This window comes from Alligator sinensis, unplaced genomic scaffold (genome assembly GCF_000455745.1).
Source record: "Alligator sinensis unplaced genomic scaffold, ASM45574v1 scaffold622_1, whole genome shotgun sequence".
Lineage (NCBI taxonomy): Eukaryota > Metazoa > Chordata > Crocodylia > Alligatoridae > Alligator > Alligator sinensis.
The window spans coordinates 417,080-433,195 of NW_005842551.1; the positions used below are offsets into that span (position 1 = coordinate 417,080).

The 16,116-nt window shown below is 45.1% G+C and overlaps 1 protein-coding gene across 1 annotated transcript in view; it reads left to right on the top strand.

Moving 5' to 3' along the window:
* LOC112551669 (cell cycle control protein 50C-like) overlaps window positions 1-13,758 on the top strand; it is a 23,195-nt gene extending 9,437 nt beyond the window's left edge. The window contains exons 4-7 of the mRNA XM_025213838.1: window positions 4,255-4,345; window positions 6,120-6,260; window positions 7,418-7,627; window positions 9,471-13,758. Coding sequence (XP_025069623.1) covers window positions 4,255-4,345; window positions 6,120-6,260; window positions 7,418-7,627; window positions 9,471-9,658 — 630 coding nt within the window. The 3' untranslated portion in view covers window positions 9,659-13,758. The remainder of the gene's footprint in view (window positions 1-4,254; window positions 4,346-6,119; window positions 6,261-7,417; window positions 7,628-9,470) is intronic.
* Window positions 13,759-16,116: the final 2,358 nt, after the last annotated feature.

The window sequence follows — 16,116 nt, forward strand, 5'->3', positions numbered from 1 at the left end:
GGCTGGCAGGGGTGTGTGGAGCCGGGCTGGGCTGCATCAGCAGGGAAAGGGGGGAGTTAACCCAGCTCCATAGAGCCCCTGCTGGCCCTGCGGAGCTCCTGCTGCCCTGCCCTGGGCCCTGCTGGCACTGGCCCTGGGACACTGGTGTGGGCCCTGCGCTCCCGCCTGGCTGTTGCTAGCTCCCGTGTGCCCGCTTGCTCCCAGCCCTGCCTGTCCCAGCCCTGTGGTACGGGCGGGGAGCAGCACGTAGCCCCGACCCCATGTGCCCCACACTTTCCTGTCTGGACTGAGCAGTGGTGGCGGGAAACAAGCTGGTGCACAGCGCAGGGCAGAAAGCGGCCGCTCCCTGTGGCTGGCACCCAGTGCTGCAGCCACTCACAGCCTGCGCAGGGCTGTCCTTCCTCTCCGCCATGTTACCATTGGCCCGTGGGGCAGCAGTGGCAACGGAGAGCAGACGCAAGCAGAGCGGCTGACCCTGTCATCTTTGACAGGAGCCAGGGGCAGATAAATATTAATTTTCTAAATGTTTTAGGGGCCCTGTGGGCTGGATAGAATGGCCTGGCAGGCCAGATGCGGCCCACGGGCCGTATTTTGCCCACCCCTGGTCAATTTTCATCCTCTTTGGAACTAGCCTTCAGGTAGTTAAAGGCTGCTATTAAATCCCCCTTCTCTTCTCCAAGCTAAATAAACTCAGTTCCTTCAGCTTCTTCTCAGAAAGTGATGTGCCCCAGCCCCCGAACCATCTTTGTTGCTCTCTGATGTACTCCAACTTGTCCACAACCTTTCTATAGTGGGGGGTCCAAAACTGAACACAGTACTCCAGATGTGGCCTCACCAGTGCAGAATAGAGGGAAATAATTACTTCCCCTGACCTGCTAGCAATGCTTCTACTAATGCAGCCCAGTATGTTGTTAGCCTTCTTGGCAATAAGAGCACATTTCTGATTTGTATCCATCTTATTGTCCACTGTAACGCACAGGTCCTTTCCTGCAGACCTAGTGCTTAGCCAGTCTGTCCCAAGCCTGTACTGGTGCATGGGATTTTTCTGTCCTCAGTGCAGGACTTTGTATGTGCCCTTGTTGAACCTTATGAGATTTCTCGTGACCCAATCCTCCAATTTGTCTGGGTCACTCTGAATCCTAGCCGTGCCCTTCATCATATCTACTACATCACTCAGCTTGGTGCCATCTGCAAACTTGCTAAGGGTACAATCCATCCCATCTTCCAGATCCTTAATGGAAATAATGAACAAAACCAGCCCCAGAACTGACCCGTGGGGCACTCCACTTAATACAGGCTGCTAACTAGACATTAAGCCATTTATTACTACGTGTTTACTACAACAATCCAGGCAGCTTTCTGTCCACCTTACAGTTCATTCATCCAACTCATAGTTCCTCAGCTTTCTTGAAAGAATGCTGTGAGAGATGGTATCAAAAGCCTTGCTAAAGTCAAGGTAAAGCATGTCCACTGCTTTTCATGAATCCCCAGAGCCAGTTATCTCATCATAGAAGGCAATCAGGTTGGTTAGTCATGACTTGCTCCTGGTGAATCCATGCTGACTGTTCCTGATCACTTTCTTCTCCTCCAAGTGTTTAGAAGTGGATTCTGGGTTAAGTAATGGATTCTGCTCCATGATTTTTCTAGGGAATGAGGTGAGGCTGACTTGTCTGTAGTTCCTTGGTTCCCCTTTCTTCCCTTTCTTAAAGATGGGCACTATATTTGCCTTTTTCCAGTTGTCTCGGGCCTCCCCCAATCACTAGGAGTTTTCAAAGATAATGGTCAGCAGCTCTGCAATCACATCAGCCAACTCTCTCAGCACCCTCAGATGCATTGCATCTGGCCCTATGGACTAGTACACATCCAGATTTTCTAAACAGTCCCTAATTTGTTCTCTCACCACTGAGGGCTGCTTACCTTCTCCCCAAACTGTCCTACCTGGTGCAGTAGTCTGGAAATTGATCTTGCCTGTGAAGACCAAGGTAAAAAAGGCATTTAATACTTCAGCCTTTTCCTCGTCAACTGTCACTAGATTGCCTCCCCATTCAGTAAGGTACCCACACTTTCCCTGACCTTCCTCTTGTTGCTAACAGACTTGTAGAAACCCTTCTTGTACCCTTCACGTCCCTTGCTTGCTGCAACTTCAGTTGTGCTTTGGCCTTCCTGATTTCATCCCTGCATGCCCCAGGAATACTTTTATACTTCTCCCTAGTTATCTGTCCAAGCTTACATTTCTTGTAAGCTTCCTTTTTGTGTTTAAGCTCACCAAAGAGTTCTCTGCTAAGCCAAGCTAGTTGCTTGCCATATTTGCTATTCTTCCTGCACGTCAGGATGGCTTGTTCCTGTGCCTTCAGTAAGTTTTCTTTAAAATACAACCAGCTCTCCTGGACTCCTTTCTTCCTTAGGCTGGCCTCCCAGGGGATCCTGCCCATCAGTTCCCTGAAGGAGTCAAAGCCTGCTTATCTTAAGTCCAGGGTCCTTACTCTGCTGTTCTCCTTTCTTCCTTTTGTCAGGATCCTGAGCTTAATCATCTTGTGGTCACTGCTGTCCAACTTGCCATCCACTTCTACATCCCCACCAATTGTTCCCTGTTTGTGAGCAGCAGGTTAAGTAGAGCATGCCCCTAGTTGGTCTGTCCAGCACTTGCACCAGGAAATTGTCTCCAATGCTCTCCAAAAACTGTCTGGATTGCCTGTGCACTGCTGTATTGACTTCCCAGCAGATGTCAGGGTGATCGAAATCCCACATGAGAACCAGGGTCTATACTCTGTAAACTTCTGCTAATTGTCTGAAGAAAGCCTTGTCTACCTCATCCTCCTGGTCAGGTGGTCTATTGTAGACACCCATCACAACATCACCCTTGTTGCTCTCCACTCTAATCTTAACCTAGAGACTTTCTAGAGGCCTATCTCCAGTTTCATACCGGAGCTCTGAGCAATCATGCAGCTCTTTTGCATACAGCACAACTCCTTCTCCTCTTCTCCTCTGCCTGTGCTTCCTGAACAGTTTGTACCCATCCATGACAGTGCTCCTGTCATGCGAGCTATCCCACCAACTCTCTGTTACTCCAGTCACGTCATAGTTCCTTGACAGTGCTATGACTTCCAGTTCTTCTTGCTTGTTTAAATCATAGTTTAAAATGAATACACAAATCCCCCTCCTTCCAAGTGATAGCTTTTAGCTACAAATTCAGCTCTGTTGGGCAGTGGCTTTGGATACACTGGGGAATTAGCTTTCTGCTTCTTAATTAATTAAACAGGCTTCTATTGTTTTTCTTTTTTTGTTGTTGGGGGAAATAAAGATAGAATCATGTGAGCCTTTATGATTCAGAAAGGGACAGCAGGAAGAATTTGATATATGATAAGACAGCAGCATCTACCACTAGAGGAAATAAGAGATAAAATCACTGTGTTAACTGTGTAAATCACCCTCACAAACTTAAAACTAATTTACCCTGATTAAAAAGTAGTTTCCAGCTGTGCTGTCTGGCCAGTTATTGTGGTTTTGCCACCATAGTTGTCTCTCTCTGCTTTGCAAGTGCTTCCTTCTAGCTCTCAAAGCATGTTCCCATGATAACTACTTTCCCATGCATGCAGCCCATGCCTGCTTTCCTGTTTGCACATATGGGCAACAGCTTGTCAGTTCTAGGACAACCCAACAAACAGTGCATCAGAGGCAGAGCTGATGAACGTTGTTTTCTTACTTAACCCAGAAGGCTTGCAGCTGCTCTGTGAATTGATATCAGAGGGCAATTCCAGCAGGAAAATGTCCACAGTGACTTCAGACCTCCCAGAGGTGACATTAATCATAGACTTGAAAGGGGCAGTGCAGCCCCTTGCAGGTGATCACATTTCTTACAACCCAAATAGGGGAAAGGTGGGCCCAGACCCAGAGTTTCAAAATTAAAAGAGAGAAGGATAAAAATATTGAGCTCTGCTATTTTGAGATCTGGCTGTGGTTTATAGCTATAGCCTGCAGTAGAGGAGAATTAGAAGGGCTGTGTTGCCACAGGAGATCCTCTAAGGAGCTGAATGGATCTGAGGTCATGTAACAAGCTACTGGCAGAGACTGGAGCAGAGCTTAAGTCTGCTAATGCTCTGTCCATTGACCCCAACTCACTCCAAAGTGACTGAGAGGCCCTGGAGACTCCTAGGTGTTTAGTGTTTAAAAAAAAATAAAAAGGGGAAATAGATACAATATTAAGCAAAAGATTGCTTAGGAAAAGATGTAATTGTTCTGTGGCTTTACATTCAGATTCGTAACAGCAACTGTGCACCTTTCTCAACCTATCGTAATGGAACTCCCATGGCTCCATGTGGTGCTATCGCCAACAGCATGTTCAATGGTAGGTGTCTTCCACATCTCATTTATTCAACTGCATGGCTATACCCAGTGGAAACATCTCTGTGACCCTGAGTCTGCGCAGAGCCCCACTGTTGGTCTCTGCTCCCACTTGTGGATGTTGTTAGGCAGTGTGACTGGAATGGAGATGCCGAACAGCAGTGAATAGCATCCTACCACTTTGCCTACAGGCCTAAGTACATTGGCGTGTCTAGAGGATTGCAAAGAATCCTACAAACCATTTGCAGGATTGAGCTTCTGAGTAGCCTAGTAAAGTAGCTTAGCTGGAAAGTGCAGCTGGGTGAGCACAGAAGACCCAGGATCTAGCTTCATAGGGTGATGCACTCGCAAGTGTGAAACAACACATTCTTGCAATAGAAAAACTTATTTGGGCCCAACCTAAATTCTCTGTTTCATGGATTTAACTACAGTTGTGATTTTAAATCAGTACATACCCTTATGTGGACACATTCCTAGATTGTTTTAATCCTCTCTTGGAGTGATTTAACCTGCATTGGTAAATTTCCAGGTTCAAGGTAAATTGTTTTAAATCCTGATCTGCAGAATGTTTTTATACTCAGCTGTCAATCGTGAGTGTGATTTTTTTCCCCCAACATAGTTACCTCAGAGCAGCATTCCTAATGGTGGTGGTGGTTGTCCATCACATGCTGTAGAACTTTGTTCACACTAGAGAGGAGTTGTCACTAAAATGTCACTGGTGTAGTTGAACTATTACAACTTCTGTGTGTAGACAAGACCAAAGTGTGCATGCATAGGCCCTGTCTTCATAGGCATAGAAAGTGTGTATTTCAGTCATACTAGCCCAGTTGAATTCATCTAACCTGTTTGAAAAGGCTTCTTACCACTTGCTAAAAGAGAGAGAGGCACCACTCTTCCATGCAGACCAACCAATATGGCTTCAGACTGTGTCTCGGTGAGACTTAAGAAAGCTTTTCAATCATGTGACATAAACATCATTTGAAAAATGAACTTTTTTACCCAGGAGATTGTACCAGTTTTCAAATAATTTGTAATTAGACTAGTTCAACTTCACTGGATAGTCTCATAAAGACAAATCAGGATGTTTCCTTAAGGCACAGACTCCCTGGTCTTTATGTTCACTTCCAAAAATATAGATTTTATATAGGAAGAGAGCTAGCTATCTCACTTTGACATCTCAGTAGAAAAGAGGCACAGGTTGCTTTTATCTTGATACAGGGAACTGAGGGCAGCTCCTGATAGGAAGTGTAATATTAGCCTTAGATTGTTTACATGAAAAGAAGCAACCAGTTTCTTGATTCCTCTGGGATTTTAAAAGAAGAAAGCTGCCCTGAATAAGCTCATCTGCAGTAAAACACACTTTTTCTAATGCTGCAGCCATTCTCCTGGTGTCTCAGTATACTCTATTTTGTCACATACAACACACCCTGGAATATAATACCTTTTTGAAAGGCGGAACAAAGAAAAAAGATCTACCCTGTAGTAAGTAACTGAGTAGCAGCAGTCTTTGAGACTTCAAAGATTGTTCTTGTTTAAGGCTCTTCAGTAGTAATCTTCTGGTGGAATATACCAAATGGGCAGAGGCTGAAAAAATCATAAAATCTTCTCTTATTTCTCTCTGTTCCATGGAGGGGAGGGGTTAGTGTGTCTGTGTAGGTGTGGGCATACACATGCACACACCCACCTTCAAGCTTTCACTTGGTCATGCTAATTACTGAAGTGACAGATGGCAGTTGCAGGGCAGTTAATAATACATATTACTTTTGATCCTTCTGCAGATACAATTTCTCTTTTTTACTATACTAATTTATCCACTGCTATCCAAGTCCCACTACTAAAGACTGGAAATAGTTGGTGGACAGATAAATATGTGAAGTTTCACAATCCAACATCGCACAACCTCACTTCTGCATTTGCAGGTAAGAATTATTTCATTTGCATTCCCTTATTTTCAAAGTCTGCCTGCTGTGGGTGGACACCCCCTGAGACAGGCACAGGCCTTGTGAGAACGGTCTGTGTGTTCTCCCTGCTGGTGATGAATTTATCCAATGGAAAAGCCATGAGAGCAACCTCACAAAATGTTCTCCAGGTTCTCAGTGGAAAAACAACATAATCAGCATCTTGGATGGAAAGACAGATGCTATAAAGAGAAAACGATGTTCCAGAAAGACAGAAAAGCGAAGTCTTTCTCCTTTCTTCTCCTTACCGAGGAAGACTGTTGGGCAAAAAGAGTAAATAAAGTGGCACTTATTGTCAGATCGTCATCTTCATTAGCTCTTTAAAATGATGACTAGCTGTCACTATTGATATTAATAGCATCACTAATGATAGTGTTGCTGTTAGTATTGGGGGAGGACCTGTGAATACTAATCATGAACCAGGACCCCCACTTTGCTTGATGCTGTACAAATGCCGAGCAGGAAAGTGGTCCCTGCCCCCAAAAACTTGAAGTCTGTGCAAGATCAGCACCACAGCTACCAACTGCAGATGAACAATGCATAAATGTTGACCTATCTTTCAGTGCTTTTTGTGAGCAAAGAGAAAAGAAACAACCTATCAAAGCAAAGGTAAACAATTAATTGCAAAAAGCAGGGTAGAGATGCACTTTATAGCCTAACTGCATGAGAGATGCGTGAATTTTTGTGATCTCCAGCTTACTTCATCAGATGCTATGAAAAGACATGCAGAAAACAGGCTATCAAAAAGAGGGGGTGATAAGATTAAGTGTGGGAGCATTGCCATGTGATGAGCGTACGGAAGGTGGGAACCAGAAATAATGGTAATAGTTCATGCACAAATCACTTTAATTCTTTTGCACGTTTCTCTATTACATAAGGATTATTACATTTACCTACCACACGGGTATATAATTAAGCTCAGTTCATTCATGTTCTAAGATCTTTGGATGGAAACTGTTCTCTGCTGTGCCGAATGCAGGGCAAAATCTCTGTCCATTCTATGCTCTTGAATCCTCAGTTAAACATCAGAAGCCCAGCAGGAGTCTGTAAGTAACTTCTTGTCTGAGCAGCATTCTTAACGTTGCTAGCTCTTCCCTGTTTTCCATTTTGCTCCCCAGGGACAGCAAGGCCTCCCTATTGGCAGAAACCAGCCTATTTATTGGATGAGGAGAATGAAAGGAATAATGGTTACATCAATGATGACTTTATCATCTGGATGCGGGTGTCAGCTTTCCACACTTTCAGAAACCTCCACCGTCGCCTCAGCCGCACCGAGCAGTTTGCTGATGGTCTCCCAGCAGGGAATTACACCTTTCACATTTTCTACAGTATCCTTTCATCATGCCTGATGTATTCCTTCATTTTTAGATAGGTATAAATTAGATGATAGTTGGCTTGGCAGCATTATAGCAAGAAATAAAGCCCTAAGGAAGATCTCAATTTTGACGACAACCCTGGATTTTCTGCAATCTGCACTAGTGGCTTTAGACATCTCTCAAGTGCCAGCTTAAGCCATTGTACCTCAGGTCTGATCCAGCTGCTTGTCTGATGTTTAGAGATGAAGCACAGCAGTGCCAGCTTTTGTACAGAGGTTGGGAAACCAACTTGTTTCAGGTAACCTAAAACAGGAGTTTAAATCAATATATTTTACACTGAGCTACCTTCCAGGGGTAAGATATTCATGTGTCAGAGGACCTTTTCCAGTTGAGTATGTGTCAGTGGAGAACAGGTTTATCTATTCTTTTATCAGAACAAAAGTTTTTCTATGCTGAAAGAGTCTGTGCTGCTATGGCTATGTCAGCAGAGACCCCTAGTGGAGATGCAACCTATGGGAACAGGAGTTGTTATGCCATTGTAGCAAGGTCCCCTTCCCAAGTGTTAAACTTGGGCTGCCTGAAGTACTGTTCCTTTGACACTGCTGCATCTATCTCTGGATGGTGCTGGCATAAGTCATCAGCCTAATGGCGTGACTTTCTCATACTCCTAGCTGAAGTAGAAGGCCAGCAAAGTGTTGTAATACCATCCTGTTCTAAGAGATGAAGCCTTTGATGCTAGTGTCTCACACTGAAAAGATTGGGATGTCCTACAAGCATTATGTAGAGTGTTGGCATGTCAGGGCCTAGTGTCTGCAGGAGGTGGTTCTCTTGTACAATATCCACCCAGATTTCCCAGTTCATTTGATGTGTTCCCTTTAAATATTATGGGCCCAGTTAAACCCTGATGTAACTCTAGTGCATTAAACAGTTACATGACACATGACCCTGACATCATAACATTAAAGGATCCAAGGGCTTTTTCATAATCTGCCTTGTAAAGGCACATCAAAGGTCTTCATAAGCCTGGTGGACTATAGGGCCAGTGTAGTTGAGGCAGGCCAGTGGCATACAAGGGAATGATATATGTTTGGCTACCTTTAACTCCCCAGCCTGAATGATCAAGTACCTGTTTACAGGGCACTGAACTTATGCCTCTGGAGCTATTATGAGAGGCCATCATGATGCATGTGTGAACTTCTTACCTCTACCCACCAACTTGAGGCAGCAAAAGATACTTTTGCCAACTCTTCTCTGTACATTTCATCATGACAGTGTAAAGGACCGCAGCATAAGTGGTCTGGCATAATGGTTAGGCCACTGAGGGAAAGCAGGGCCTGGGGCTGAGTCAAAGGGCAGGATCCATATACCAAAGCCAGAGGGAAATCCAGAAGCAGAGTCCACAATATAGTCCAGGGTCAGGATCCAGGGATCAGATGCCAAGTACCAATCCAGAGAGCGATCCACATGGCAAAGTCTTAAAACAAAACCAAACCAGGGTCAGGAGCCAGGAAAAAGAACCACAGGGAAATCCAAAGCTGAAGTCCAAAAATAAGCCGAAAACCAGGGTCAGGGCCCAGGAGAACCAGAGTGTAGGAACTAGGAGGCTTGCCACAGCAGAACTGTTGACTGGCCTGCAGACCCAAGGCCCAAGTTTTTGATGCTAAGTGGATAGGTGGTGCTCCCAATGGCCAGTGAGGAGGCTTGCTGCTCCTAAGCTGCGGGAGAGTTAATTAGCTGGGGTTTACTGCTGGTGTGGCTGCTGAGGTTCTTGGCCCAGGCAGGTCTGCCTGGTCTGTGTCGCTGACAGACAATATGCTACTATTTGTTAATGAAACTTTAACTTCACCCCCATCAGATTTTCCCGTTTCCAGGTTCAAAGGGAAGAAATACCTGATTCTCTCAACTGTGGTGTGGTGTGGGGGAAGCAGCCTCTTCCTGGGAATTGCCTATACGGTTTCTGGTGCAGTGGTAATGCTGGCAGGTTTTATCATAACTGCCATTCACTTAAAGCTCAAAAAAAGGAAAACTTACTTTCAGAGATAACTAGACAATATAACTTTTTGGACCAAAATAAAGGCACTCCTCTGAAAAGAGGACAGAGAAGCATGGACCTTTCACACATTCCTCCTCCCTGTAGAATCATTTCAAACACAGAAGAAGTGGTGAACATACAGAAGTCCCGAGCATCAAGATGTTCTTCCATAACACAAAATAACCACAAGTTCATTAGGTGACTCCAGATGCATGACCCCAAATGTCAGTCTTCTACTAAGAACCAATCTTCAGGTTCTGAGAGGCGCATCAGTGCTGTACTTATTTGGAATCATGAACTCCAGTGCGTTCATAGAGAAGTGAGACTGGAAGGGGCCTCAAGAGATCATCTGAGTGATTACTGAGTACAAATGCAGGGCCAAAACTCAGGTCCTCAGATTTTGCTGAATCTGTAATCAGGCAAAACTCCCACTGATTCAGTCAGTAGCATAACTGAGGGCAGGGGGAACTGGGGCAGCAGCCTGGATGCCATTTTTGTGGGGTGGGGGAGGCAAGAGGTGGGGACTAGACAAAACAGCTACTCCTGTAGTGACACCTGACCACACCACTGCAATTTGCATAGCAGGAGCTGGTGCTGCCCCATGAGCTGGTAGCTGCTCCAGCTGTGGACCTCTCTGTGTGAAGCAATACTCTATGTGAAGTAATACTTGTAGTGAAGCTTAGGCTTCTAAGGCCAGATCCAGATGTGCAGGCACATGAGATTTGTTGCCGCAAACCTCTTTGCAGTGCCACAAACTGCATGTGTTGCATATTAAACCATGCATGGCTGCCTGCTCACTGGGCTGCCTTCTTTCCTGTCTTGAGGCACACTGCACCCCAGGCAGTTGCTCCATGGCTCGCTGGGGCACAGCATGCCATAGCACAGGGTTTCACAGCAGAGCCCCTGCACTGAGGCATGCAAAGACAGGGGATCAGCCAGCCCAGGGCTGCCTGTTCCCCTATCTCAAGGTACACTGTGCCTCAGCCAGCTGGGGAGCAGCTGGATAGGGTGCCAGGTGCCTCAACGCACAGGCTGCCCCATCTCCATGTGCTACTCCCTGGCTGGCTAGGCCACAGGGTGCTTCAGGATGGGGGCTGCCTGCTGGCTAGCCCTGCATTGAGGCAACCTGTGCTCCAGCCAGGCCCCCTGCAGTACATGGAGCAGCAGGACATTGTGTCCTGCTGCAAACCATGCGAGCAGGGGCGTGCACTGCAGCATAAAGTAGCAGCAGCAATTTGTGCTGCTACTATTTGTTCTGCAAACGCATGCCCCTGCTCATGTGGATGCTACCTATGTGTCTAAATCACTGTTAGAAATGGGACTTAGGATTCTAAATCTTTAAGGCACTTTTGAAAATGTTACCCTCTGTGACTTGGTTGAAGTTACTGAGGCAACAACCTGTGCCAGCGCTGGGATTAGAACTCAGAAATTCTGGCTTCCTGCCCTGTGTTCAGACAGACCAGAGGACTGTTTTTTGCTCAAAACAGAGTTTCAGGAGCTGCTATGCATTATAGGTGTATAAGCCACAGAACATTTGTCACTGGTTTTATTTCATCATTCAGAGTCTGATAAAAATGTTAGGCAGGAAAAGAATAAACAATAATCTATATTTCAGTGTGAGGGGAGTACACCCAAATTAAAAAAAAATGCTTATTTAGAAAACCCATTCAGCCTAGCAAGCAATGCTTACAATATACCCATTATTATCCTTCAACTGTTCATGGAAGTAGGTTGCCTGTAGTCTTAACATTTATGAAGTCTTCAAACCCCGAAGAGGGAAATACTATCATATAATGAATCTTCTTCCTTCTGTTATGCTGCTGTTTAGGTCTTGCCTCAGAAAGCAAAAGCACATTTTCTTTTCTTTTACTATGGGTGTATCATTCTTTTAATTCTTATCATGGCCTCTGAATAATCTCCTTGGAATAACCCACTGGAACTGGGAGGTTACTGGTTTTTAATCCTAGTGACTCAGTGAGCACGTCTACATGTGCAATTAATGTGGAGCAATAAACTCCAGGGTTTAGTGCTCCAGAGTTTATTGCTCCTGGGCACTCCATTTGAACATGAGCTGGGTTGGTGCAAACGCAGCTGGCAGGGGGCCCGGGGGAGGGTCAGCCTGTCCGCCCAGGGCTGCTCCTGCTCAGCTCAACAAGCTGTGGAGGGGATGGCTGAGGCTTGAGGGTGCTTCAGTGTGGGGCCAGCAAACAGCCCCTGCACTGAAGCACCCATATGCTTCAGTCAGCTTCTGCATGTGTGGTGCTGCAGTTGCAAGTACTACTGTGCAGTGGAATTAATTAGTTTTCTGGGGCCCAATAGGGCCGCACATGTAGATGCCGAGATGTTTACTGCAGAGCTAATTAGGTAGCTCTGCAGTAAACTTCTTGTGTAGATACTTCCAGTTACATCTTCTGAGTCATTTCACATGGTATCCCTAGCCCAAAATGATGGGAGTAAAGGGATGAGGGGATTGCCAGAATATTGCCACTCTTACAGAGTATTATCTAAGCTTCTTAGAAGAGGAAGGAAAGTGTCTGAGGTGAGGCAGGTCTCTGGTGGTCTTCCACACTGCCTACATTGAGGCAGGACTCCTGTGACAAGATTGGAGGCTTGTAGGATGCCATTATACTGTTTCAAGCATTATTGCTGGCTGAAAGAGGTGGGCTGGAAAAGAGGTGAGGATCTTGCAGGTTGGCTGGCACTCCGGCACAGTAAAAAAAGCTGTACAGATGATTGTGAACTCAAATTGGGGTCGTTATCAAGGAATGAACTCATAGAACATTCTGGGTGTTAATCATGGTGGGAGTTATCAAGTTGGACTAAGCACAAAATGGGACTGATCCAAAAAGGAAACTGACTCATGATTCTGAACCCACTCAGACTGGTTTGTAACAAACCATTTAACAAAACCTAGGTGGGACACAAACATTTCTGTGTTTTCAGACCCCTAAACCAATCATGGGGAGCAAAGCTGTGAAAACACCACAGTAGTCATAATCTCATTGAGGTTCAGGGACCTAAGAGTTCACTTTGTGTATTGCCTTTTTTCAGCAAATTGGTAGCCTGAGAATTACTGCCATTCTCATGCCATAAGGTAGCATATGTGTTTTACGGAAAAGCATCCTGATACGTAAAAATTGGAGATTACAATTTTATTGAGCTTACATATCAGGAATACTGGAGAGTAGATGACTTATTTCCTATGTCGTTATTTATGTAGGCTTGTCTTTGGCAAAGCAAGATTGGAGTTTAAGAATGCTAAAGAAAGCAGGCCTTCGCTCCCACCACAGTAAGACCAATCCAATAGCACTACTGTGGTAAAGTCTAAGAGAATTATTGCTGGTATTTGCAATATTAGAAACTGCAAAATGATGAAGTTGTTTGTGTTTCAACTCTTTCTCTTAAGGATGCTGTTACCCTAATAAATCATGCAATACTCCAGAATGCTCCCATTCATTCTTGCTTGCAAAGGAAAAAAACTGGAGCCATCACCACTAATGCTTTATAACCTCATCTTGCAGCCTTCCACTATAGCCAGCACTGAGAAGCAGACAGATCCAGGTATTTTTATTATGTGCAAAAACCCCCTAACCCTCCCCCCCCTCCCCAAACAAACCCAAAAAAACCAAAACAAAACCAAACCCGTAGGAAGTTATGTGCCAGGAGCTGAGCGCAAGTGTGTGTTTGTCTTGCCAGAGTTGATGTCATCATATATGCTTAAAGTAGTGCAGAGTATGCAGTTTTCTTGTCATCAGCTATTTATGGACCAGGTAAATACAGGAATGAAATTATTTTTAAAGCAGTCTTATTCATCTGAATATTTTGGGTCAATAAAATAATTGGAGGGGTGGATAATTGAAGGAATTACTGAATAAATTCATACCAGTCGACATAATCAAGGCTCAAGTGAGGGAATTTGGACTAAAGCAGCTGAAGTAAATAGGATTTCGTTTGTTTTGTATTTTGTTTTCTGTGTTTTAATGAATATACTTGTAGTTTTGATGGGTGCTATTAATTTGAATTAATAAAGTCATTGTTGACCTTGAAGGCTATGTAGCTCACCTTTAACATTACTCCCAGGGAAAAGAATTCCACTAAAAATAAAAAATAAAAATCCTATTTTGAATTGAAATCAGTTTCTAAATGGCAGTATACAAGGGACTTGTATTTTAATGTCAAACACTGCTGCACTCCTTATATTTTGTTGCCAGATCCCATCAGCATTGAATTTCATTGATGGGAAATATATATTAACTGGAGCATGAATTACAGGACGTTTCAATAGCACTATGGTTACTGTGTTTGCCAAGTCTCTTTCAGGCTTTGCAGTTTCATTACTAATACAGTTACTTCCACTATCTGCTTGCTTTGGTTAGTCTTCCTCTGTTGCAGACAAGACACCTTTGCTTAACTCATCTGGACTTAAAATAAAAGGTTGCATTCTTTGATGGTTCTGAAACTATTATCTGGGAAAGAAAACTATTTATATACTGTGTCTATTCAGGACAAACAGGTCTGCAGAATGGAGATTATTAATACATTAATAGAGTGCCATACACTTTAATGATTCATGGCAGTGTAAAACACATTACCTTCCTCTGAAAAATCAAGCTAACACCACCATAAAGACAAGCACACCAGCTCAGGACTGAGCCAGCATGTGGATTTTTGATAATAAGAAGAGAGGAAGGCTTGCTTAAATTTTTGTGTTAAGCAGAGATTGGAAGGAGGTGAAGGTGAAAGCAGGTGCTTGGCAGAAGAGGACAGCAAGGCAGGGCCACATGAGAGAAGACTTGAGGAGAGCAGAAAAGAGGCACAGAATGGAGAGCTGTGGGTAAGACCCAGGGCCTTTGGGAAGGAAGAGGTGATGGTAATAAAAGTGAGCTGACCAGGCCATGAGGAAAAGAAACTGAGAAGTCACTGAACTGAGAGTGGACAGAGAAGGGTCAAGGATGTTGCTGAGATTGGAGACCTGGGAGCTGGAGACGGTAGCTGTAAATGACAGTTGTGAGGAGGAATGGAAATCCCTGCAGGATCAAACCAGGCAGAACAGCGTTGCTCATTCCAGGGCTCTGGAAAGGGTTACTATAGACCTCCATCTTTCCCATCAGCCCTTGCCAGAAGGTAAGACTGCAAAAACATCTTTAGACTGTTTCCCCCAGTTTAAACCACCCAGAGAGGCTGTCTGGACCCATGTGTCAGAACAGGCCTCTTCAACTGCTGATGACTTCTTTGAGGTGACTCTCCCTGATAGTGGCAGTCTTCATACAAGGAATCTCACAGGCAAACCTGAAACAAACTTGCCTGCAATGTGAATTCCCCACAGAGGCCTCAAGAGCTTGGGTGGAAATCTCTTGTGGAATAATGTCCATGTGTTGAACTTGAACCATATGGCAAATGGCTTGTGAATCAAAGGCAGGGCACCCATGGACGCGTGGGAGATGGGCTGCTTGCGATCGACCTGGGGCAGCCAGCCAGGTTGGAGCTTTTAGGATCACTGCCCTGAAGCTGAGAACCTGAGAGCTCTAGGAGATGTGGGGCCTGCTTTTTGTTGGAAGAACCATGCTGCGGTGGTTTTGAGGGAAGTTTTTTTTTTCTGTCAGAAGTTTCGGTTCATGAGAAATTTTGGAAAATTTGGGTTTAATTTCTTATGACCCAGAAAGGAGGAGTAAGGTGCTTTTTCTCTAAGCCCAAACAAAGCTTTCATTTACCCCTTACTTCTTGCTAATCTAAACTGATACATTTACTGAGCCAGAAGTTTTGTTTACCAGCTGCCTTTGGTAAAGATGTGGAAGTAAGCAGGCTTTTTAAAGCTAGCAGTAGGGCATGATGGGGGAGGCCTGTTTTTTCTCTCAGCAGTTTTATGCTACCTCAGCTCCTGAGACTTGAGCAATGTTACTTTGTATTTAAATAAGTGAGAAGGAACATAAGGGCTGAAACATGTAACAAGTGAAGTGATACCAAAGGATACAAGCTCTTGTGCTATATCAGGCTTGTCCAACATATGGCCCGCGGGCCACTATGTGGCCCTCCAAGCTGTTTTCTGAGGCCCAAGGTGCTGCGATGAGAAACAAAAGTAAACACTGTACTTTTGTTTGGCGAGGGGATGTGATACTGCTTCCTGTGAGGATGGCCGCTGAAGGGCTAGGGAAGGGACAAGGTTCCTACATGCACCGCGTCTGCTTGACGTTGTCGACGCAGTACATGTGGGAAGAGGAGTAGCCATGTGCCGCTCAGGACAGGATGAGCCCGGCCGGAGCAGCAGGGGCTTTCCCCCCTACCTGCGCTGGTCCGTCCTGAGCGGCACATGGCTCTGCCACCACTTTTGCTGGCCGGTGCCGACCCGGGCGGGTCTGTCCCATCCGGAGCAGCACACAGCTGAAGCCAGATTTCCATGTGCTGCTGGGGACTGGAGGAGCCCGGCCAGGTTGGCACCAGCCAGCAGAAGTGGCAGGGGGGGGCACTCCTC